This window comes from Poecilia mexicana, unplaced genomic scaffold (assembly GCF_051168715.1).
Source record: "Poecilia mexicana isolate PSO_F unplaced genomic scaffold, ASM5116871v1 scaffold_13, whole genome shotgun sequence".
Taxonomy (NCBI): domain Eukaryota; kingdom Metazoa; phylum Chordata; class Actinopteri; order Cyprinodontiformes; family Poeciliidae; genus Poecilia; species Poecilia mexicana.
Window position 1 is genome coordinate 14346254 of NW_028263382.1, and position 26284 is coordinate 14372537.

At 41.8% G+C, this 26284-nt stretch overlaps 1 protein-coding gene across 1 annotated transcript in view; it reads left to right on the forward strand.

The window, feature by feature from the left end:
- Window positions 1-26284, forward strand: part of LOC106914383 (solute carrier family 12 member 9) — a 69655-nt gene that overhangs the window by 19187 nt on the left and 24184 nt on the right. The window contains exons 7-8 of the mRNA XM_088011714.1: window positions 9219-9376; window positions 11702-11784. Of these exons, the coding sequence (XP_087867840.1) occupies window positions 9219-9376; window positions 11702-11784 (241 nt within the window). The remainder of the gene's footprint in view (window positions 1-9218; window positions 9377-11701; window positions 11785-26284) is intronic.

Genomic DNA, 26284 nt, shown 5'->3' on the forward strand with positions numbered 1-26284 from the left:
TTGGTTCATTGAAAACACTACATGGCCACCCACTCAGTGATGATATTAATGATACCATCGGTTGATATCAGCTCAGTTTTACTTATGGGACCAATAAAGATATATTAAAAACATTACTAACATTGGCTGTATTGATGTTAATTCAAACACCGCCTATCGTGTTTCCCTAAAACAAAATTCCTTTATCTATCTTCTACTCCACGGCTTCATGTGCTGTTATTGAACATAATAATGAAGGAAAACTTGACTGAATGTTAACCAGGTAGAGGAGAGAAAAATATTTAAAGTCATGATAGAGAGAAACTGTACTCTCGTTAAATTTTATACAGCAGAACACATGACAGTGATGTGATCTAGTTTAGGTTTGTGCTGATCAACTCTCAAGTATCCAGTCATTTTTGAATAATTTGTAGCTGACTGCAACTCTGAAAATCTGTGGCCCATTACTGACCATTGATTCATGTTAATTGTACCAATTGGAAGCAATCTTAAAATAAAACATGAATGCAGTTTTGTGACAATTTGAAAACTTTATGGTTGGGGCATTTTCTGTTTTGGTAGTGAAAGAGCTACAAGATCAAATTCCATGAACTCATCAAGGTAACTCTAAAAGCTAATTCGTTGAATCATTTTACTTTAGAACTGAAGAGAGGAGAAGTTTTCAAAGGACATCAATGATTCTAACAAAAGATGAAAAATGTGGAAGACGTTGTCACTCTAGATGAGCAGCCCACTGCTGTAGTGAAGTATGGTAGGTTTGGGAACCTTTGGGAACTTCTGGTGTTTTGTTTTGTGACACACAGGACAGAGAGATCCACGCTGACTGAATTTGGCTATCACACTTGAGGTTATTTGATATGATGATCAATATTTGCTTCATCAAAGACCATTTCCAGTTTGGAGGTTTGTACATTGCCATTGCTTAATGTCACATTGAACAGATTTGTAATTGATCATGAGATCAGCAGGCTGCATGCCCAGCAGTTTCAAAGATCTTACTATACAGAGCTATGAATCAAGCAATTGCGGTGATGCTGAACAGATGGGGAAGCTAAGTATTTCACCATCATCTTACGCAACAATCGAAGACAAATGAAAAAGGGGGCTTCACACACTTGTGCAACAAGTGTCAGAAATGCCTCAATCAAAACATCCTTATTTGAGATACTTCATTTTGAATCAAGCAGGAGATTAACGAGATGTTTCAAAGGGAGGATTAGTCTCTCTCTGTTGTTGACAATCCATAGTGTGTTTTGTAGTTGAGTTAAATTATTAGTTCTAAGTGAAAGCAAGTTGCTATTGCTGATTAGTTTTATTTTTCAGTTGTGTAGCATCTGAGAAGTAAATGCAGGCATTTGTTCCTCTTTGCATCACACCCTTGCTAAATACTATAATCACAAATTTTGGGTTCACCATTTCTGGACACTATTTATGTGTCCAGAAATGGTGAAAAGGAGCGGCTGAAAACAGACTAAATGGAAAGCAATATCAAGGAAAGATGTTCTAAACATGTTCAAATATAAAGGAGAAAGACAAACCAATAAAAAGCTTAGACTTGCATCTGCAGTTTTATGAGGGAAGAAAAGGCTTGGGACTGAGGAGAGGATGATAGAGGGGAAAAAGGGGGAGGCTGTGTGTGTGTGTGTGTGTGTGTGTGTGCGTGCGCGTGCATGCGTGCGTGCGTGCGTGCATGCGTGCGCAAGCAGAGGCCTTGTTAGTTATTGATCCCATTTAATAATCCTTAACCACAGTCTACTCTCCTGAGAGCACTTAACTCTGCCCCTCCCCTCTTGCCTCCCTCTCCGTCTCTTCCATCCCATCATTCACTCCGTGTTTTTTTGCTTTCTGTTTCGGTCCTTTCCCTCAGCTGCTACTTGCTCCATCTCTGTGCATCATCCTTATCCCCAGCGCGTTGTGGCTACACTCTTACACTACCTACAAGGTCAAGGAGAATTGGGTTTAAAGACCAATGGTAAATCCCAGTGGTGAAGGATCTGGTTCTCTGCTGGTGCATTTGTTGCTATGGAGTCGATTCAGGTGTCTCTGAGAAGCTCATTCCAAGAAAACTGGTTTCAAATGCCGGCACTGTAAAGTAACATTGGCCTTCTGTGAATATAGATCTGTGTGTTCAGCCAGTTTCTGCTCGGGTTTTTATTTTCAAATTGTGCTCAAAGGGTTTCTATTCTGCCTTTCCTTGCAAAACGGGTTCTTTATTGTTCTTCACCGCTGGCGTAGTGTAAAGTAGTCCCCCTTTTCATGTCTTTGAGCCGAGGTGGTATGCTTTTATATCACACTTGACATTCAACAATAGTAATGATTACGCTGCACTTGTAAGAACCTGGCACTTTTATGCAGGCTGTTCTCTGTGAAAAATCTGATTTAACGTATTCACACTGAAAAATTAATAGAGGTCTTTTCACCTTGATCCTCAGCCTTAAAGTTTGTAAAAGAGAGCTTGCAGTAGATGGAAGGGGGCTTTTTACAAGTGGCCATTTAGAAAATCGAGGCATTTAGTAAAATATGCATTTTGAGATTGTGGAGTGTGACCCGTGTTAGATTTGAAAAAAAAAAAAACATCAACTTACCTTCCCTCTTACTAATAGTGAGTTGTTTGTTCCCTCTCTCCATGGAGTGCAGTAATTACCATCACCTCTTATACCAGGATCAGCATTTACTTTTTAATTGCTGCACAAAATAAATGCAGTGGTAGCTCTATATAATTTTCTCACTCTACATGAACCATTGTGAAGATTGTTGCACGGTAAAATATTTTACACCAGAGGACTTTTTGAAATATGACCAAGGTTGAGTATTTCAAGGGCTTTTCTTTAATGCGGTGCTTTGCTTGCTAGAGTAAAGGAATGAGCACTTAAGGATTTCTTCATAACCTAATATAATGAAGCAATCCATTGAAATGAACCAACTTTTTAATTACACCAAGTTATTAGCAAAGTTATCTTACAGTGTAAATAGCAGAGTAAACTTGGAGAGGAAATGGGATTTCTTACATTTCTTTACTCTTGTATTGGACCATAAGTCAAGATGCAAAGCCCTTCATGGTCAGTTGTTTTCTTTGATACAACTGACAAATTTTGTCTGTTTTTTTACTTTACTCTGGTCCAGCATTGCACTGATTTTTCACAACATATGTAATCGACATTTCAGTTCCACATTTACTGTTAACCGAGTGAAATTTGAGTGGTTAATCATCATTAATGACGAGGAGGAACAAATCAGCAGTGAAATGGGAGAAGCAGTTATTCCTACTGTGATTAGTGGTATCTTTTTAAAACTGTTAAGCTTTCCTGAAAGTATTCTCAGTTAAATGCATTACCAGCATACTCCAAGATTTTTTTATTATTTTGAAATTGACATTTTGTTAATAATTATTAACATCCAGGATTTCATTTATTTACTTAGACTAGGAATTGTTACGTTTTTACAGAAGTTTGTTTTGTAGCAGGACAGATGTAACAGACTGAACTTATTTCTCATGTCTGTTGTTTTTGTATTTATAATTTTTAGTTAGTTCGGATTAGTAAAACAATTTAGGAGGTTCTCCTGTTTCTCCCTCTCAGCTGCTACTGAGCAGCGCCTACATCCACATCGCTGAGTAACAGAAGAGGTGGACAAGAGCGGAGAGAGAGAGAGTCCATGCGACGTATTACTGTCATTCTACAGTCTTTTTCTCTCTGGCACCGCTGACTCTTTTTGCCTTTTCGAGGCCATGTCCAAACTCGGGTGCCTACCAAAGTTGAGGTATAATCGAACAGATCACTGAGAGGTGAGGGAGAGGGGCACTATGGCGGAGTCTGGAGATTCATTTTTCATGTGTTTCGTGTAGAGATTTTCCCCCACGTCTACTCTCTAGCTGAGTATTCTTGTGTAACTAAGAAAAAAAGACTGACATTGTTACCCTGTTTGAAGTTCCTTGTTCACATCTTGTCAATTTTGAACCCAGTGTTTGATTAATTACACTAATCTCTGGTTTTCTTAAACATTTTTTTCCTTTTGTTGAACCACAAAGCTACTGATGCTGGAATATGATTTAGTCTAAACTAAAGGCTTATTGCACAGTTTTTTTGTTTGTTTTTAGGGCGTTGGGATTGCACTTCATTGAATCGGTTTATTTCCAATTGTCCTTTTGAACCAAAGGAGGGCGTATTTACTTTTAAAAGCTTATTTAAGAACTTCTTTGCATCAGAAAGAAAAGAGAAGAAACTTCCAGTGCCATTTTAATGAATATTGACTTTTCTGTTATCCGTGTATTCTTTTAACACTAATGATAACTTAATGGTGCTGTGAGTATGACAGCAATGTTGGCTACCTGCCAAAACCCTCTGTGTAATTAGCGCTGATCACATCCGAGTCTTCAGTGCACATTCTATATGATTGTTAGACTGGATGATCTTTAATTGTTACTCTCACTCCAAGAATTACACAAGAACTTCTTGTGACTTCCAGTCGGTTTCTATTTTTTGCACCTAAACACATGCGTGCCGCCCGCCCTTGGTGTCAGCGCTTAATTTTTCATCCCATTTGAGAAATAACGCATAATTAATCCATAATGTTCGACAAAGGCGCAGGTGAATTATCAGACACACAAACACACAGGATGATGGATTAAAATATGAATACGCATGAATACACAATTGATGGCATGAATAAAAATGGTAAACAAATGAGCTGAAGGCTGGAGCTTGATGGCAGGAGAGAGAACAATCGACCAAACAATCTCTGTGGGCTCATTTTAGTCACTGAGCTGTGTTTCCTCCTCTTTTCTAAACAAGATCCTTTAATCTCTCGCGCTTTTGTTCTCCTCTTTATTTCTACAGCAGAGCTCATTTGAGCTGGATGATCTGATCAATAATTACGATCACCAGCACAACTACATGGCCACCCACACACAGTCACATACATACATGTACAATATTCCCTGAGTAATGAATACGCAGCTTGTAAAGGGGGAAAAACTTACCTCCATAAAAACATATTGTGCATTCTGCTTTAACCCAATATATTGACTTTACCCTCTCTCTCTCTCTCTCTCTCGGTCTCTCCTCTCTCATACAAACTCATACCATTTATCATCACTGTCGCCCAGTTTGCTGCCTCTTTGTTTTGGAGAGCCATTTAGGAAATGTCAAGCTTTCCAGATTAATTTAGCTTCTGTTCCACATCAAAGAAATTAATATTCAAGTGACATGTTTTGACCCTCTTCTCAGCTAAACACACAGGCAAAGTTAAAAAATCTTTCAGAGGTTTGCACTATTTTGTTTTACAGACACATTGAGTTTAGTGACTCTTGTCTGTTGACAAATATATTAATCGTGGCCAGCTCCCTTAATTTAAGCTATCATACATTTGTGATTCTTTGTTGGGTCAGGCTGCGATCATTTGAAAGTTTAAATTCCAACAAGTTCTAAATTGTATAAATCCAGCGATCGTAATTGAAGTTCAAAAGCTAGTAGTTCCTCACCAACACTGACCTTAACACCATTAAGGATGTCGGTCATGTTGTCATAACATAAAAACTTCACACTAGGCCATGCATTGTGTCAGTGTGTCAACCTCCACTGGAAACTAAGGGTGCATTTAGTCCAACCCAGGATTAGAGTCCTGAATCAGACTCTAATCCGTTTGTCTAGAAAGTCCGATTTTTTGGGGGGGAGGTCAGAATGCAAATTTGAATTCCAAAACGGACTTAAAAAGCAAACTCCCATCTGTCTAAAAACCTGGGTCTCGGTCCGGTTGAAGTGAACTTTAAAACGGTAGAAAACCTGTCTGAATGCAACCTAACTAGAGACCGTTCCAAATGCAGGAAGTTGGCAACAGTGCAGGACATTCTGGTCAATATATTACTCTCTGATCTGCGGGTTAATGAAGATGTTGTGTCGGTTGTCTTGGCAGCGGGTCTGCGTGCCGACACGGAAAGCGAGGAAGAGCAGAATATAAATGGTTTAAAGTCGTTTTACTGTTTATCAGCTTATTTCCCGTTGCTGTGGCGCTCTGCAGCTGCTATTTTTAAACCTTTAATAATGACAAAAACGGGACTGATTCCCTCATTTGTTTGAACATTTAATCATCAAATAGGATGACATATTTCATATGCCTCATAAAGTATGAGTCATGGTTTGTTACATTTTTGACAAACTAATAAAATTAACAGCAGCAATTATGTAATTATTCACCAATATAAAAGAGCAATGTGCTTAGTCCTCTCTTGCATCTTGATAGAAACCAAACTGTTTATAAACTTATATCAAAGGAGAATACTTACAAACATCAGGAATTTTCTCACCTTTAATTTAAGCCCCATTTATAGAAATTGGGTAAGAAATAAAGGCGCTGCGATCATTTTGTGACGGATTCCTGCTCATCCTGCATTGGAACAGCCTGGTTCAGTGGACAGACTCACCGCGTAGTAACGGCGTCTGCAGGAGTGTCGCGAATGTTAGCGACTAACAGGTGATGTCCAAACCAGTAATGAATGAAGAAATCCTACAACCGCTAAAATCTGTCACCACTGGTCTTCTTAAGAGGTTTTGTGTCGATTTCTTCAGTAGATCTTGGTGCAGCGCCCCTTAGGCGACGGGGAGAACAGGTTTTTCAGTTAGTTTTAGTCGTTAGACACAGTGCAGTGTGAATGCAAACTAAAGTTCAGAAAATGTAACGAATGTTGCAATTTTAGTCCCCAATCGAACCGGGTCTACTGGACTATCCGGTCTGATTAAGATCACTTCTCCATTCCACCTCCGTCTTCTGAGGTCACACCGTTTTGGAAGAAAAGCATCTCAGGCCTGACTTCAAATCATAAAAGACTTCTGTTTTTACTCTTTAACGTCTCGTTCATCCCATTTCTCCTCATCTTTTCTGAATTGCTGGAGGCTAGTGCCTATCTCCAGTGGTATTGGGGTAGAGCCAGGGTACACCCTGAACAGGTTGCCAGTCCATCACACGACCTTACAGAGATGCACAAGACAACCGCTGAAGTGCAGAAGTGTTCTAAAATTAAGGCCTTAAAATGCCTTAAATTAAAAAAAAATTTAAATGCAAGTTGGCCTCAAGCCTATGTTTTGTCATTACAGAACTATTTAAACTTTTTCTTCTTGCAGGACTTTCCTGTTAGGCAAAAGATTTGAGTCACACAAAAACCTCTTCATTGGTTTCTGTGACTCAAAGTGCTTGAGGCTACCAGCAGCTACCTGTTAAACCCTGATAGCTTTTTTGCAAAAAAATTCACCCAACAATCCCCCATACCTATGGATATTTTGGTCTTAAATGTCATCCAAGGTGGCATTAAACCATTCTTAAACAGTCTTAAATTTGACTTGCTCTATTCCAGCAGAAGATCAGATGGTCTAGTGACTAGGCATGCTATTCATAGCCTCTCATTCGCTAATACAAGTTGACCACCCAATTACTGGTGCCATCCTATCATTAATCATATCAGTAGCTGGCTTCAAACTGGAAGCAGCCACTGCCATTTGCACAATACTCTTAATTTTGGCCCTAAACTCTATGCAGAAAGACTTTAGGTGAGGATTCAAAGCCAGAACATTCTTCTTGTGACGAAACAGTGTTACCAAATGAACGAGTGCATTTTAGGCAGAACTGTAGATATGATGATTCTGATTCACTAACAAATGTCAAGTCCCAACAACTAATTAAAAATTGACCTTAAAAGCATCTTACCAAGATATGTCGGCGTATTTACTGATGACATGCTGAGAATATTCTGCATCCTTACAATCCAAAGTGGGAACGGAAAACTGCAGCAATGTGGCTCCTCCACAGGGTCCTGGTTCACACGATTCACCCTGAAATCCTTTGTGTCTGTGTCTGTGTGCTTGTGAGTGAGTGTGCTTACTGCCTTTTGGACTCCATATGAAATAATAATGTTCTCAGACATTTGGATGGAGTGAACAATACCTAATAGGGCCATAATAATAAGTATTAAAATCAGTGGACCTGAAAGAAAACGTGATGAGAATATTAATTAGGAGGGAAGGAAGGGACGGACGAAGAGAAAATGAGAGCGGTCACGGATCGGAGTTGAAATGGAATGAGGAGGACTGAGACAGAAAAGCTAGGAAGACCGCTCAAACATCAGAATCAGGGAGATGGAGGTGATGCAGGAGGGGAATAGATGGATTGGATTTGTGAGTGTATGTGTGTGAGACAGAATTGAGCCACAAAGAAGGATTGAGATGGATCAGGGGAGAGAGAAACCCTGTGCTTTAATTCTCATCTCCCTAGCTGTGTTGTATTGAAAGGAGGTGGGGAGCAGGCCATAATCACACACACCCTTCAGAGTTTTTTGTACTTTCTGATCTCTCTTTCTCCATGTATCGAGCACAATCTCTTACACACACACGCACACACACACATTCACTATCTGTATTTCTGAACCTCCTCATTAGACATCCTCAGAGTAATCATCACCTCAATCTTGTTCTTTTTCTAGTGGACACAAACACATTTTACCACCAGAACAAACGAGTTTTAAATGACACCTAGTCTCATTCATTTAGAGTAGGTGTCACTGGTAAATGTGACACCTACTCTATGTAGGACTTTAAGTTTTTTATGTATTTTCTTTGCTATTCTGTGTAACACAATACTTCGCATTGATATATTGTATAAAACATCTGTAAAGTACATTTGTGGTTGTTGAGGAGGAAAATTGAGGAGGAATGAATGGTTTTTAAATCACTGTTTAAACGTTTTGTGAAAATCAGATTTACAATCCCAAGTTAAGGGTTTCCTTCTTTTTTTGTCTTTATTTTCAACCCTGATGTTATTGGAAGGAACACTTTTACCTGAGTTACTAGAAGATTAACCTGAAAGTCAAGACATACTGGTATTTGTATCAGAAAAGCAAGTAATTTTCGTAGTTCAGGTAATTTATTTGTATTGGTTTATATATATATATACATATAGATTAGCATTAATTGACATTCAGTGTTTATCTAGTGTAAATAACCTAAATTATTCTCTGTAATGTTTTGAAATTTATTTTAGGTTCACAAATTTTAAAAATGGCTGAAAGTGTTTAAACTTCTTAAAAGGTTCTGCCTCCTGGTGCTAAATTATTATCATTCTGCTCACTGTTCATACAAGCGTGTCTGCTCCGCTTTGTCTAACAAGGACCTTCATTGATTGCAAAGTGATATCATGATCATGTGGGTTAAACTCTTTACTTTTTTCCTTTGCAGTGTTCTCCTCCAGAGGGATTACAGTTTTCTGAGGGACATCAACATCTGGGAGCCCTTGGTCATCGTTGGAGTTTATTCCTCTACGATCTCTGCCTCAATGAGCAATCTCATCGGAGCCTCTCGCATCCTGTATGCCTTGGCGAAGGATGACTTATTCGGTGGGTAAAGCGACAAAGCTTTGCAGTGGAGCAAATGCTCTTTATCACGCTGATGCCATTTTGAAGCTTTAGCATTAGAAGCTCCTGAGTTTTTGAAAGGGCGATGAGAGAGCCGTTTACAGCAAAAGCTCCAGCCTACAAAGCGATCCGGATATCTCAGGACAGCGAGGAGAAGTACGTGGTATTTCTGATGGAAGTGTAATTTACCGCCATTTAAAAGTTTAAACACAAACTCTGTCTCTGTGAAAGTCACTGGTATATCAAGCTTATGGAGCACGTGTGATTTCCATTACTTCTCTGTGTGAGTCCGTCCTGCCTGCTGTTTTTTCATTATTAACAACTGTGAGCGCCATCCTTCTCCTCTCTTTTATTATTTTTAAGCATAGTTTATTTGTCCCCCTGTTTCCATCTGCATGTACTCAAGCGCCGGTGTGTGCTTTAGGGGAGATAAAGGAATTTATTAGCACACGTTTGTCTGCAGAGTGATCAAAAGAAGCAGCTGATTCAGGCTTGCCTGCACTCCAACAGCCAAAGGGTTAACATAAATCAAATGAATTAGTTTAATTAGAAGTTGGCAACTGTGGAACCACACAAGTTCAGGAGGAACAGCAGATATTTGTGACTGTGACCACAGCGGTTGTCCGTTTGTGTGTGTTCTTGTTGTCATTCATGCATGCAGCTCGGTGCTTAACCTTGCCACTGTCCTATGCGGACTGACTGATGGACGTGTCACTTTCCCAACACGTACACTCTGGAGTTTTCTTCCCACACATCTCAGTCTCTTTCTTCTCTGCAACTTGCTAATCTCCAACTCCTTCAGCGCCGTCCTGCCTCTCTCCACCCTTCGCCCTCCTCCCACAACTGCATTGATTTGACTTAAAAGTCTCACTGATTTAATTCAGCTTCTTTATCAGGTGTGAAATTTACTCCGAAACGTAGATTTCTCTCCGTCGCCCGCCACTTCATTCTACCTCCATACGGGGCTGTGCGTATGGAGGTAGTCTGTCAGTCAGTCGTGGGTCAGTCAGTCACCTCTTAAGTCAGAATGTGACGGCCGTAAGAGAAAGTTGTCTGAGGTATGACAAGTATGTGGGAGCGCTGTCTTCCAGGAAACCAAGTGGCCGTGAGTTATTAAATAAAGTGACTCATCGGCTCAGTTTATCTCTCTCACCATCTCTGCCGCCTACTCCAGCTCTCTGTTTTTAGACCAGACGTGGAGTTAATTACAGAAATATGTTTAAATGTCAGGGTTATTAAAGCTTGCCACTCCTAATCTAAATACTGATGTACACTGGTGATCTTGTACATAAAAATTGCCAGGCCACTTTATTAGGTACAGCTTGCTAGCGCAGGTGTTTGACCTTGTTTCACCATCAGAAGTGCCTTAATGCTTCTGAAACATTACAGCAATCCGCAGGTCTGGTATCCAAAACTTTCCCCAGAGTTTCAGGCTGATATACATCACCCGGTTACTGCAGGTTCTTTGGTTGCACATTCATCATGCAAACATCCTGTTCCACACATCCAGTTAGTTTGATTGGTGTGTATGTGTAAAAGATATGAGTACAATTAACAAATTAAACAAAATTACTTTGAGACAGTTCAATGTTCCACACCATTAGACACCACCAGTCTGTACCACTGATTCAAGACGTTATCTAGGCTTGCATGTTGATAATGATGAATTCTGGCCAATCCATCTCAACGTCGCAGCTCAACAGACAATATTTTTCTAAGTGGTTATTGTGAACAGTAGCAACAGCTTCCTGCCGTTACCTGACAGAGTGACAAAACCTTAAGTTCCTCAAAGTGGCCCTCATTTCTTCAAATACAGACCTTCATGTAAGAAGTAGTTTATGGTCATTTTGGGACTTTTATTAATAATCTAACCCTGCTTTGGTTAAGATTAAATTTTCCCCAAACTGATGAACACATCTGAGAATTATGGTGAGTTTCATTTAGCTGGTGGTAGTTTTTTTCCCCTTTTGTATCTTGTTGAACCGCTAATATTATTACACCTCCCCACTACAGACATGTAGCATTGAATGTCTTACATCTGACGACATTCAGAAAACTGAAAATCTCCCCTTGAAATTTGAATAATTTTTGGGGTGCACTTAATACGTACTTTATCTGTTTGGCTTCATTGTTGTTGGATAAGCAATGTGAAGTTTTTAGTATTAAAATACTCTAACTTGGCAGAAAGTTCACTTGTATTCCACTAATGTGGCTTCTTATGAACATTTGAAGTTTGTCAATGGATGTTTTTTTTTCCCCTCTGAGAACTTTCTTATAACCTCTTAAATATGTCACTTATTCCTACAGGTAAGGTGCTGTGTCTAGCTAAGAAGACGTCCCGCAGTGGCAACCCCTGGATCGCTGTGCTCATGTCCTGGTTCTTGGTCCAGGTTAGTAGACATATACCAGTTCAAAACAAGACATTTTAAGACTTTTAGAAGCAAAGAAACATTTCTTTGTGTGGACCTTGCGAGAATGTTCAATGACAGTAAGTGTATTTTTGAAACACAGTAACAGTTTGGGAAAAATGTGTCAGTTATTTAATGTATGAAACAAAGATTTTGCATCAAAGAATCATTTTGTTGTGAGTTAGCTGACAAATCCTTTGAATCCCAAACACAACCAAGCTTTGAAACAACTAAACTGTTCCTTTAAAGATGGCCCTTAAAGTAATCTTTAAAACAAAAAGATACAGCAGAAAGTCAAGGAAATCTGTGTGGTATTGTTGATGTTCATTTCAAAGCATTTCATAATAAGTAAGATTATATGTAGCTTTTAAAAGTTCAAACTTCAATTATTTCTTTTGTGAAAACAGATTGAAAGCATAGAAAGCCAAAGAAATGAATACAGAAGCAGTTGCAGTCCAAGACTTTTATTAACATAGTTTGCTGAAGTCATTAAAATAAAGATAATTCCTGCTGAGCTCTGAAAGCAGCAGAGTTCAGAGAAACGCGAAGCTTCAAATAAGCGTCTTTTATTTCTGGCGAATAAATGAAAGGTAGCCAGGATAGAGTGTGAAAATCAGCCCAAACTCCTGTTGTTTGTAGCGTGAAGCCTTGTCAGAAGGTTTTCAGCACTGGAGATCAGAGACCCTCTCTTCTTACAGACCAAGCCTTTTGCTTCAGATTGGACAACAGTTGAACAGTAGCAGTTTTATTTCTGTATTCGCTCCTGTAATGTAGTTTCATACATTTTGTAGACCTGATTAACCTTAGGTTTAGTTTTTGTTCTATTATGTCTTTTGAATAGTCATTGGAGAAGTTATTAGCTGTAAGTGGCCACACCGAATCATTGTGTTTCTTTAGCATAGTTCATAGTTTGGTTCAAATGTTTCATAAATCTGAACTCACAATTTCAACCACAAATTTAGTTTGTGTAAAATTTTGATTTTGATATTGGACTGTTTACAAATGGTCCAACCTTGTAATCCGATTGCAAAATATGGTGACTCTCACTAAATTACAGAAACATTTCCCTTTACGTTTACAATTTAAAGTCTCGACTTCTTTGACAGATAATAACCAAGTGCAATTTTGGCTCCATGTGTTGCAGTTCTGATGGGAAGTCGGTTGTTGTACTTAAACAATCAACGCCCTGATGAGTAATAAAGCTTATGGATCGAAATTTATCTGTTTAAAAATCCATTTTCTGAAACTGGCTTAAAATAAATTATAATTGGAAACATTTTTTATTTCAATATTCACTACCAATTTCTTGATCATATATATGGCATTAAAATGTGGATTTATAGTAGTTTGTGCTGACCAATCATGAGCTGCAGAAAGACGTAGTAGCTGGGTAACCTAGAAGTAAAAGAACTTGTTAATTTTCCAGAGCTGAATAACCCCAATTTAGGTCGTAAAATGTTATTGTTATTGCTGATGTCATTAAATAATTATAGGCATTATTTATTTATTTTTTTATTATTACACAGGTCTTAAATTGTAATCGTAATGGTCCTGAAAGCCCCTATAAAGTCTTGCATTTAACCCAGTGAAACTTGCAGTAGGCAAACCTTGCCAATATCACGAAATAGCAAGCTGGAGATAAAGTTTCATAACTTAAACACAAATCGCTGTGCAAACTCAGGAATATTATTAGAGCACAATTGAAAGGAACAGCTGGAACACCTTGTGGTGGTGGTCATATATCACATGTTAAAAGTGGGGGGGGGGAAGTCAATTTGAACTGAGGAGGAAAATATTGGCAAAGGACAGGAGGGTAAGGATAGAGATGAAGAGGAGGCGGAGGATCATACGGGCAAATAGCCCTGACTAAACCATTATTATCAGAGGTGAGTGTTAGAGGCTGAATGGCTTGTCATTATTGGCACCCTCTCTTTTTCTCACTGTCTGTGGCCCTCTTATCCTCTTCTCCTCAACCCTCGCCACTCTCTAGAAGCCGAGGAGAAGCAATTAGATGGAAATCGTTAGCTGCGTCGTTGCCGCCATCAGAGATCATTTGCTCTCGTCCTCTTTCTCTCTGTGTCTTCCTCCACCATAAGGATGATTAACTGATGACAAAAGTCTGATTGTAATCTGGCTTTGAACACTTGGACAATGCAGAATTGGAAAGAAAGAGGAGCGCGCCTTCTGTTATTATAGTTCTCATAAAAAATAAAAAAAAACGTGGGGAAAAAAAAGTAGGACAAAAGAAAAATGAGACGTACAAGAAGAGATTAGAGAGGATAAGGCTGTTTTTGTTTACAGGTGCTGGTCATAAAATTAGAATATTGTGATAAAGTTCATTATTTTCCATAATGTCATGATAAAAATTAAATTGTCATATATTTTAGATTCATTGCACACCAACTGAAATATTTCAGGTCTTTTATTGTTTTAATTTTGATGATTTTGGCAAACAGCTCATGAAAACCCAAAATCCCTGTCTCAAAAAATTAGAATATTATGAAAAGGTTCTCTGAACGAGCAATAAAAATAATCATCTGAATCAACAAAGTAACTCTAAACACCTGAAAAAGATTCCTGAGGCCTTTAAAAACTCCCAGCCTGGTTCATTACTCAAAACCGCAGTCATGGGTCAGACTGCTGACCTGACTGCTGTCCAGAAGGCCATCACTGACATCCTCAAGCAAGAGGGTGAGAAACAGAAAGAAATTTCTGAACGAATCGGCTGTTTGCAGAGTGTTATATCAAGGCACCTCAGTGGGAAGTCAGTAGGAAGGAAAAAGTGTGGCAGAAAACGCTGCACAACGAGAAGAGGTGACCGGACCCTGAGGAAGATTGTGGAGAAGGGCCGATTCCAGACCAAATTAAATTTTCATCTCCATAAAACTTTTCAGCAGATGGAAGCATGAAGTGCTCCAAAATCTTCTGATAGCTGCTGCATTGATCCTGCCCTTGATAAAACCCAGTGGACCAACACCAGCAGCTGACATGGCACCCAGACCATCACTGACTGTGGGTACTTGACACTGGACTTCTGGCATTTTGGCATTTCCTTCTCCCCAGTCTTCCTCCAGAGTCTGGCACTTTGATTTCCGAATGACATGCAAAGTTTGCTTTCATCCGAAAAAAGTACTTTGGACCACTGAACAACAGTGGTCCAAAGTGCTGCTTCTCTGTAGCCCAGGTCAGGCGCTTCTGCCGCTGTTTCTGGTTCAAAAGTGGCTTGACCTTTGACCTGGGGAATGCGGCACCTGTAGCCCATTTCCTGCACACGCCTGTGCACGGTGGCTCTGGATGTTTCTACTCCAGACTCAGTCCACTGCTTCCCCCAAGGTCTGGAATCGGCCCTTCTCCACAATCTTCCTCAGGGTCCGGTCACCTCTTCTCGTTGTGCAGCGTTTTCTGCCACACTTTTTCCTTCCTACTGACTTCCCACTGAGGTGCCTTGATATAACACTCTGCAAACAGCCGATTTGTTCAGAAATTTCTTTCCGTTTCTCACCCTCTTGCTTGAGGATGTCAGTGATGGCCTTCTGGACAGCAGTCAGGTCAGCAGTCTGACCCATGATTGCGGTTTTGAGTAATGAACCAGGCTGGGAGTTTTTAAAGGCCTCAGGAATCTTTTTCAGGTGTTTAGAGTTACTTTGTTGATTCAGATGATTATTTTTATTGCTCGTTCAGAGAACCTTTTCATAATATTCTAATTTTTTGAGACAGGGATTTTGGGTTTTCATGAGCTGTTTGCCAAAATCATCAAAATTAAAACAATAAAAGACCTGAAATATTTCAGTTGGTGTGCAATGAATCTAAAATATATGACAATTTAATTTTTATCATGACATTATGGAAAATAATGAACTTTATCACAATATTCTAATTTTATGACCAGCACCTGTAGACCCTTCTTGACTGCACAATATTGGATTTGCAGTATTGCATTTAAAGAAGTCAGTTCTTGTAGCGTTTTGTTAATCCCAGCTAGCCGTTTTGTCATGCCCAGAAAAAATGTAATTCTGTGTCAAAACTTGATAGATAAAAACAGAGAAACCGCTGCGCTGCTGATAAATGATCTACACAACAATGCACGAGGTTCATGGAAATTTGCCCCTACTTATTTGCAGCCGTATGTAAATGACTTTCCTCTCACAGCTCCTCTAACTTCATGTAAATTCAAGTCGTCTTCACTGATCCACTCATTCCCCGCTGCTCCTCATGGGTCAAGGATGCAATAACAAGGAGCTAAGAAAAGCACTCCTCCTTTCTAACCTCTTCTCCACCTCAGCGTTGAGGTCCCGGAATCACACTCAGACTGTGCTTAAGTGAATTCTGAGTGTGATCTCCACCCAGTTGGACACGCTGCTAACTGTTTCTCAGGGATGTGTTCTCATTAGATGACTGAACCGTGTCGCTAGTGGCCACAACTCGCTCTCGCTCCGACTCGATCCAGATCACCACAGACAATAGTTACAAAGGACTTTAACTCATATCTCTACTTACCATATTTCAACTGTATACATATGTTCCTAATATATCATCAAAAAGTAAAAAAAACAAAACAACAAAAAACATATTGATACAACCTTAGCAAAATAAGAACAGAGCCATTTCACCTTCAGAATACACTGGTCAGCAAAACCTTTAAACTCGGGGAAAATGCACAGACATTTATATTTTTGCAGCTAGATTGTGACCAGTTGAGCTTGAAAATAAACTGGAAGCGACAGAAAGGAGAGCAGGAAAATGATTGAAAATGACATTAGGACTCAAACCGACTATTTGTCATCCAATCACGTTTGTGCCAGACCCAACAAATCAGAACTAAAAGATTGAAAGGAAGAAAAAAAAAAAAAAAGGACTCTCCTCTGATTAGTCCCACCGTCCTGGTTGATTACTTCAAAAATCAATGTAGGCATGGTTGACGCGAATTTTCCCAAATGGCACTGTGGGAACTAAAATTTTGTGCAAACATAGATTCTAGATCATAAAAACATGCAGGGTGGTAGAAAAGTGTAAGTAGTCGAGAAAAAGCTTCCTGATCATAAAAACATCTCCAGTGGGAACTCCTGGTCATGGCAGTAACATTGGAAGTCTTAAAGACTGTCTACGTAAAATAATTTCTTCTGATTGGAGACTAAAACTTTCTTCCAACTCTAAAGATCTCTTCTCTGGCTGTCTGCTTACAGTCCAGACAGCCAGGTTTGGAGAGATGAAACCCCAACTGAAGTTGAGAAATCGTGTAAAACATAAATAAAAACAGAATACAATTAGTTGCCACATTTTCTAAGCAAAAAAAAAAAAGTTAGATATTTAGCATATCCTTTGTTCAGTTGAGAGTTGCATGTTATGTATAGTGTCTTTTGATTTCATCAAGGGGAACAAATTCAAAGTGTTTACTGTCCCGTTTGGCTACCAACATAGTTTATTTGCTCTGTTAAAAATAAGCATCACCTTTACATTTTGGGGTCTGTTGATTGGCCGCTTCATTCAAGTACTCGGCTGAAAGGTGTGTGTTATTTATGTCATATTTTGGTAACCTTAATAACTTTAAAAAAAACATACATTTAAAGCTGATTTAGAATCCTTGTTTAATGTAAAAAACAATGCTTGTAGTCACTGGAGCAGTGCTACAAAAAACAAACTCCAAAAGGAGGCCCACAGGAGGAACAGGCAACCTCCAACTTTTCTGTTGTTAGACCAACTACTAGAAGCTCTTACTGCCCAGGCTCATGCCAATCAATTAAAACTCAAGCTGGTGAATAAATATTTACTTAGGCTTTTGCCAGAAGGTTGTTTTACACCCTTATTTGCAGCTTAGTCACTCATTACTGCAATATTTTAGGTATTAAAACATTAACATTAAAGCTGCTGTTGATTTTATCTTTGATCATATGCTCCAACAGCGGAACCGTGAGTTGTTGAAATGTGTATGATGGCTGCCCAAACTGTTTCACATGAGCTTTTCTGACCAGTTTCTTCTCATTTTGTTGCATTTAAAATGTTTGAGCACAGATGTACTTTAGTGAAATGCATGACTGTTTGTGCGTGTTGCTTTCCATTAAAATATCCCTCAGATCGGCAAGCTTAAATAATTCCTACAGTGATTTATCCTGCTCGCGCGCACATTTGCACACCTCACAGCCGGTGTACAGTCACAGCAGTCGTCTCTGCTAGGCTGTGTTTAAGTTAATGGCTAATTAATGCTCTGGTGGAGCAGGCTCCCAGGGGAGTACTGGAGAAACACCCACTAACTTTGACAGCCAGAGGTCAGAATGCTCTCTTGCCCACTTTCTCATTTTCATTTTTCTTTCCGTCTCCTTTCCCTCACATGTTTCCCCCCCTCTTCTCTACTCGCTCCTCCTGCTGCTCATCCCAAGACAGTTTCTCCCTTTTTCTAACCACCTGTCAATGTGACAACATTAATCTCAACTTCCTGTCATTAGCAATCCTCCGTTCTCTCCTTTTCTTTTTTACCTCAGCGTCATAGTTACAAAGTTAGTCTTCGGCATGCTGGTGGGTTCCTCTCCACTCTGTAAACACCAACAACATGCCCTTGAGCTCAGAGAAATATGCTCCCACTCAGTGGAGCTTCTTAACAGCCAGTCATAAAACACATGATAATTGGAGAGAAAGCTACTGCTCTGTGTGTGCACAGTGCAGCAGTTATCGTTCTGTTCTGTGGGATCAGCCTCTGCAGCTTGTATGCAGATAAAGAAAGCACACTTTATTACGGAAAGCCCACAGAGCTCAGTACAGTCGACCTCCCGCTGAGATTTACACACCACCAGGGTGGCTCGTCACGATGGAAAATGTCCCGTTTGTTAAATTTGAACGTGTTAATGCCAGAGCCAGAAATGCAGCTCAATGTTTGTAATGAGTTTCAATCGCACAGTGAACACACTAAATTACTTTGATGGGTCTACCTGATTTTATGCTAATGAAAATTGTCCAAATGTCTGAGTACAGCATTAAACCTCGAGTGCCTGCGAATAATTGACTCGAGCTGACGTTCCGTTTTTGTTTACTCTTTAGATCCTGTTGTGCTTTAGTTTCAATCATTCAGTCAAACTTAATTTATTCAGCACTTTCAAAAACAAAAAACATGCAATTACCAGCAATTAACAACTCACAGAAAATGAGAGAGAAATCCAGAGGCTAATCGGCAGCAATGAAAATGTTAGTCTGATAAACTAGAATTAAATGTTTTTGAATCACATGCAATCTAAACTCCAACAAAAGCACAGTAAAATATTAGAGCTTAAACTAAAGAGAGATTTTGCTGTTAATTACTTGCGTGCGGATTATGCTAACTTTGAAGGCTCAATACTGTGACGTCAATGTTATTTTTTTTACAGTTATAAAAACAAAGCACATGCCTGGAGGCTTGGCATTTGACGGAATAACTTTGTTATTCCTTAATACTTATGTTTGTTGTTTGGATTTAAGGCATGTTTTTTTTATCAGGAGGAAATGTGTGTTTGTATGTGTGTGTGTGTGTGTGTGTGTGTGTGTGTGTGCGTGCGTGCGTGCGTAGCTTACCAGTCCAGCTGGGATCTAGGAGTAAGGACAGAATACAGGACTTGGAAGGTGTAGAAAAAAATAATTCAGTTGTTGTGTTTTGAAACATTTCAGCTGTTGAAGGTTCTGGGAAACTTTCAGAGCAGTTCGGTGGTAAGCGAACCAAGTTCCCTTTCAGTCGATTCACTCGGTACAACACAAGAGTATGGGATATCACGCCCCCGCGTGGCCTAACTGAAGACACCTTTAATCACGCCTTTAGGCAAATGACGTGTGATGACGGGTGGCAGGCCCCGCCTGCATATAAATACACCCCCATCACAGTCATTATTCAGTTCTTACGCTCTTCACCTCGCTGAGAACACCGATTTTCCAACCCGTGCTTTCTAGCTGCTGCTAGCTAGCATCGCTCTTGTTTTTCTTTTTCCCAAAACTAGCTTAACTGCTCCTGTTGGTGTTAGCTACTGCTGCCTGCTGGTTAGCGTGTCTGCCCGCTGAGCGCTAGTTGTATTTTCTCATTTGTCCATTTTTATTTACCTTGGTTTCGTGGTTCGGGATGAGCACGAAGCAAAAAATGGCGAAGCAGAAGTCTTCCGTTCGCCCCTGTCCTCAGGAGTGCGGCTTCTCGCTTCACGAAAAGGACCAGCACGAAGCATGCCCCGTCTGCCTTGGAATTGTCCATGCCAGAAGAGCGTTGTCAGACCCGGACGCTTGTGCTTTTTGTAGCCAGCTTCGGCGCTCCACGCTTGAACGGCGGGTCAAGTTTGTGCAGAAAGTGCTGGGAGAGGCTACCGTGTCACAACAAGACCCCGTGCTCTCCGAATCTATGAATCCGGTTTCGTCCGAATCTGACGAGGCCGGAGGGGCCGAAGCTTCCACTTCCAGCTGGGCAGTCCCCGCTTCCAGCTGGGCAGACCGTATGGAGTATGTGGACGGTTTAGCCGAAACGGTGCAGGACGCAGCGCAATCTCACTATCATCTCTAGGCTCAGGGTGATGATGATGTGCTAGACATCGGTCTCAGTCTTTCGGAAGACGAGGACGAAGACTTTTCAGCGGGCCAGTGTCCGTCTGCTGCCGCCGCCTCTCCTGTGGGTCAGGACGACACATCGTTCCTTTCCCTTTGCCGGCGTGCAGCTAATAAGTTAGACGTCGAGTGGCCAACCCCTCCTCCTGCTCAGAAGGTGTCCCGGTTCACTGGATTCTACCTTCCGACGGAGCCGGCTGCGGTTAAGAACCGCCTGCCCATGTTCCCAGATTTTGTCTCGGAGCTAACGTCGTCCTGGAGCAAACCGTTGTCCACGCGGGTTACAGTACCTGGCTACGGGCAGTACGTGGACCTGGAGGGTGCCGACAAAGCCGGTCTGGTTAATTTACCAGCAATGGAGGCGTCCTTGGCAGCTTACCTGGCGCCATCATACAACCAGGGTGTGGGCGGCGCTGCCACCCTACCCTCAAAACAATGCAGGTTTTCCGCATCCCAGTTGGAGAAGACCTATCGCGCTCAAGCAACCACTGCTCGCGCCCTGAGCTCGGCCACCATGCTTCAGACTTATCAAGCTATGTGCTTGTCCGAGCTAGGAGCTCAGATGCCTCCTGATAGCCATCTGACCCCCCTCTTAAAAGAGATCAGAGTCACTGCGGATTATATTCTTCGCACATCCCGCTGTGCGGCGCTCTCACTGGGGAGAGGGATGGCTTCCACAGTGGTTGCTCAGAGACACCTATGGCTAACGCTGTCTGACGTCCCCGATAGGGACAGGGCCATATACTTGGACGAGCCAGTGTCTACGGATGGGCTTTTTGGACAATCCCTTGATGCAATCCAAGCTAAGTTCGAGCTTAAGAAAAAGCAAACTGAAGCTCTTCGTTGCATCATTCCCAGACGTGACGCTAGGTCCAGGCCCAATATGAGCGCACGCAAGCCGGTGACGGCACCGGCGCCACCAAAGAGAGCAGCACCACCTGCAGCTCTCAACGCTACAATTTCACAGCCGTCAAAAAAGCACACTCCCCGCCAGTCGGCTTGGAGCAAAGGCCCTCCTCTGGGTTTTCAACGAGATTTGACGTCTCGAAAGAAAAAGCCTCAGTCATCCTAACGACGTGAGACGGCGTGACAAAAGAGAGGCACCAGAAGCAGGGAGACCTGATTGCTGCTCATTCGTTTATGCGCAAAAGGCATCTTGTTTGTTCTGTTCAGGGTCCCAGCCCCAAGAGGCGCTGCGTTTTCCTAACACAGTCTCCCAAGCACAACAACCCAAAGCACACACTGTTTGCACTTTCAGCCCCAGGTTTAAGTGGGTTAAATGTTTCTCAAAGAACGAGAGAAAATGTTCGGAATGTTTATGTAACTGTTCCACATGTTTCAATAAAGAGTGCAATTCCCTTGCCAAAATATCAAAATCAAAACATTGTGTGCCACAACGTGCACAACAGTCAAACGGAGCTGCTCCTCTCCGTTCCAGCAGAGGGCAGCACCCCCTTGCCAACAGTGCGTCAGGTCAGCTGTCTGGCTGCACACGTACCTCTGTGGCGTGCATGCACACTTTCCCCATGGTTAGAAAGGACCGTTGCTACGGGTTACCGGTTGCAGTTCCGGATAAGACCCCCCCGGTTCCAATCAGTTATAAACACAACTGTAGGGTCCGAAGCAGCGAAAGTTCTGAGAGACGAAATAAACACGTTGTTAACAAAAGGAGCAGTGCGTGTGGTTCCCACTTCGGAAGCAAACAGAGGTTGGTACAGCCGCTATTTTGTTGTTCCGAAGAAGGGGGGTGGGCTACGTCCCATCCTGGATTTAAGAGTGTTAAACAAGCACCTTCGCAAGTACAAATTCAAAATGCTGACGCTGAGACAGCTTTTGAACGCTGTCAGCCCAGGCGATTGGTTTGCAACAATCGATCTGACGGATGCTTACTTTCACGTAGCAATACACCCAGAACACAGGCGTTTTCTGAGGTTTGCTTTCGAGGGAATAGCGTACGAGTACCTGGTCTTACCCTTCGGTCTGTCGCTCGCCCCTCGCACATTTACGAAAATTGTGGAGGCGGCGCTAGCCCCTCTCAGAGAAAAGGGAATTCGCATTCTAGCTTATCTGGACGACTGGGCTTTAATAGCCAGTTCCAGAGAGCAAGCGGCAGAACAGCTGCCGCAGGTGCTGTCCCACATTCAAGCCCTGGGTTTTTCGGTAAACTTTCAGAAAAGTTCACTGAACCCGAGTCAACAGTTCTCATTCCTGGGGCTGGAAATATGCTCCCTGTCAGCTCGAGCTTGTCTCTCAGAGCACCGTGTGACCGCCTTTCATCGGTGCCTCGCTCAGTTTCAGTTGGGGTGCAAACTGCGCTTCCGGACTGTCTTACAGCTGATGGGAATGATGGCGTCCATGATCGCAGTGGTGCCGCTCGGACTGTTAAAAATGCGTCAGATGCAGCGCTGGACACGCTCTCACCGGCTGTGCACGTCACGGCACCTGCACAGAAGGTTGACGATAACTGCTGCTTGCATGTCAGCCCTTCGCCCGTGGAGGGAGCCCAGACTGCTGTACCGTGGGTCTCCAATCGGCAGGGTCTCCTTTCGCAAAGTATTGTCCACGGATGCCTCTCTGAAGGGGTGGGGGGCAATATGCGATGGAGTAGCGGTGAGAGGGGTCTGGACATTAACCCAATCAAAGCTCCACATAAACTACCTGGAGCTGCGGGCGGTCCTGCTGGCTCTGAGACATTTTTTCAGGGTTCTGATGAACCAGCATGTTCTGATAAGGACAGACAACACCACTGTGGTGTCCTACATAAACAGACAAGGGGGCACTCATTCACTTCCCTTGCTGAAATTGTCTCACAAACTATTGCAGTGGTGCAGCGTTCATTTTCTATCTGTCAGAGCAACTCATGTTCCTGGGCACCTGAATTTGGGAGCAGATCTGCTGTCCAGGGGAGGCCCACTGGTGAGGGAGTGGAGACTGCATCCATCCGTGGTGGTGCAGATTTGGCAGCGGTTCGGCAAAGCTTCAGTGGATCTCTTTGCCACCAAAGCCAACACCCACTGTCCCCTATTCTTTTCCATAACAGATCACAGTGCTCCACTGGGAGTGGATGCCCTGGCTCACTCATGGCCCAATGTGCTTCTGTATGCATTTCCCCCAGTGGAAATGATTTTGCCAGTACTGGACAGAGTACGCAGATGGGGCCTATCCTTGATTCTGGTGGCCCCTCGCTGGCCAGCAAAGTCATGGTATGCAGAAATAATCAGCTTGCTGGTAGCAGAACCTTGGAAACTCCCCACCCGCCGGGATCTCCTCTCCCAGGCAGGGGGGGAAGTATTTCATCTACATCCAGAATTATGGATGCTGCATGCCTACCTGCTGAGAGGTCCAGCTTGTTAGCTAGAGGCCTTCCTTTAGATGTTGTTGCAACCATTCAGAGTTCCAGAGCAGCTTCCACGAGGGGTTTATATGCATATAAATGGCGTGTTTTTGAACAGTGGTGTCACAACAAAAACATTTCCCCCTTCCAGTGCTCCATTGTGGATATCTTGACATTTCTACAGGAGCTGGTGGATAAAGGTCTGTCTTTCTCCACCATTAAGGTTTACTTGGCTTCTATCTCAGCTTGTCATGTTGGCCTTGATGGAGGGACGCCAGGTGCTCATCCCCTGGCTGTGCGTTTTTTAAAAGGGGTCCGTAGGCTGAGACCAGGGATAAAATCTAGCGTTCCTTCCTGGAATCTCACTGTGGTCTTGGATGCTCTTTGTAGCACTCCGTTTGAGCCCTTTGAGTCGGTTGATTTGAAATTTCTATCATACAAGACAGCTCTGCTTCTTGCTTTGGCAACTACAAAACGGGTTGGGGACCTGCATGCACTTTCAGTGCACCCCTCTTGTGTTCAGTTTTCAGCTGATGGTTTAAAGGTCACCTTAAGACCAAATGCGGCATATCTCCCTAAGGTGATTCCTTCGGATTACAGCACAATGACCATTGAGCTTTCTAGTTTTTACCCCCCTCCTTTTGCTTCTGAAGAGCAAGGTAGGCTACATTTGTTGTGCCCTGTGCGTGCACTGCGTCTTTACATCAATCACACTCAAAATCTGCGACTGTGTGATCAGCTGTTTGTGTGTTTTGCCAATCCAGCTAGAGGAAAGGCTCTGTCCAGACAGAGACTCTCTCATTGGGTCGTGGAGGCTATTTCTCTTGCTTACAACAGCAAGGGCCTCCCTTTACCTCATGGTGTGAGAGCACATTCAACCAGGGGTGTAGCAGCATCTTGGGCCCTTTTCAGAGGGGTCCCGGTGAGTAACATCTGCGCTGCAGCCAGCTGGTCTTCACCGCACACCTTTGTTCGGTTTTATCGTCTGGATGTGACAGCCCCTTCTGTGGCTCACTCTGTTCTTTCTGCTGGGTTGGAGGTTTCAAATTAACTCAGTGCATTTGTCCCAGGTTTGATGGCTGCTCTGCGGGGCGTGTATATATGTCCCATACTCTTGTGTTGTACCGAGTGAATCGACTGAAAGGGAACGTAAGGTTATGCATATAACTACTGTTCCCTGAAGGAGAGGAACGAGGTACAACACCTTTTTCTGCCCCGCTGTTTCAGCTTGGCTCGGTGAAGAGCGGCCATCGAACTGAATAATGACTGTGATGGGGGTGTATTTATATGCAGGCGGGGCCTGCCACCCGTCATCACACGTCATTTGCCTAAAGGCGTGATTAAAGGTGTCTTCAGTTAGGCCACGCGGGGGCGTGATATCCCATACTCTTGTGTTGTACCTCGTTCCTCTCCTTCAGGGAACAGTAGTTATATGCATAACCTTACGATCTTCATCAGCTGAGGAACGGACTGGTTGAGAATTCTACACACACATGAAGCAGACAGGATTTAGATAAAAACATAAATAAATATGCCCCCTCTCCGTATGGGGGTTCTGAGAGATTTTTGTGGCTATGAAACTTGTGTTCAAAGGAGGTGTGCTACATGTATTTTTGTTATTTGCCACTTTTCACTCCCATCAGGCACACCCATTTTCCCTTGCTAATGCAATCTTTTTAATTTAGTGGTAGAACCCAATTGTTTTTGGGTCAAATGTAAAGGACAGCTGTCCTTGAAAAATATAGACTGCTTAACCTCATATCCTGTGGTATAACACTGAGAAACTAAAGTGTCTCCAAGTTATCGTTTTAATTATAGCTGAAACTCTACAGTTAAGCAAAAAATATACAAAAAAATAAAAAATAAATCAGAGTTTAAATCTGCATGGCTATCTGCATGACATCTTTGAATATTCTAATGATACATCCCCTGCAATTTTATCCATCGTAGGAAATGGAGATCCTTTATACCTTGTAAAATTAGATTAAAATGAGCTGGCATTATTCATTCAAAAATCTAAATTATCAAACGTTTTTAATGTATTCGGTGGTTGTGCATGGTGTTTCCCAGTGTTTTTGAAAGTCCCGAATCTTTATTAACTGATTTTAATGATTACTTGGCTAAGGGGGGTTTGTAAGAACCACAGGGTGCAGTGGCTCCACTGAGGAACCAACTGGTTAAGTTGTCTGTGGTTTTTATTTGTAGATCTAATTAGAAATGTCTCGTAAAGTATTTTCATATAAAAATAACCCCAAGTTTTCTCTGAGTGATTTATAGTTGAATTCTGGTTTATATTTCTCTTCTTAAACTGAGCTTATTAGCCTAGTCTTGAATTGTGACTCTTCATATACATTTGTTGTCCAGATCTGAAAGCTGCGTTTTGAATTTGCATTTGATTGGGCTTCATAAACTCTTTGCGAATGTTACATTTATTCAGCAACTCTATTTTCTTTTTAAACTGTATTGACTATACTTACAATTTAGTAAATTACCAACATCTTACAAGAATTACATCTGGCTTAAACTAGGTTTTACTCTTTTCTTTGTACTTCTGGAGTAGCTAAGGATAAATTGTGCTTAGCTATGTTCACACATTTTGATATCAGT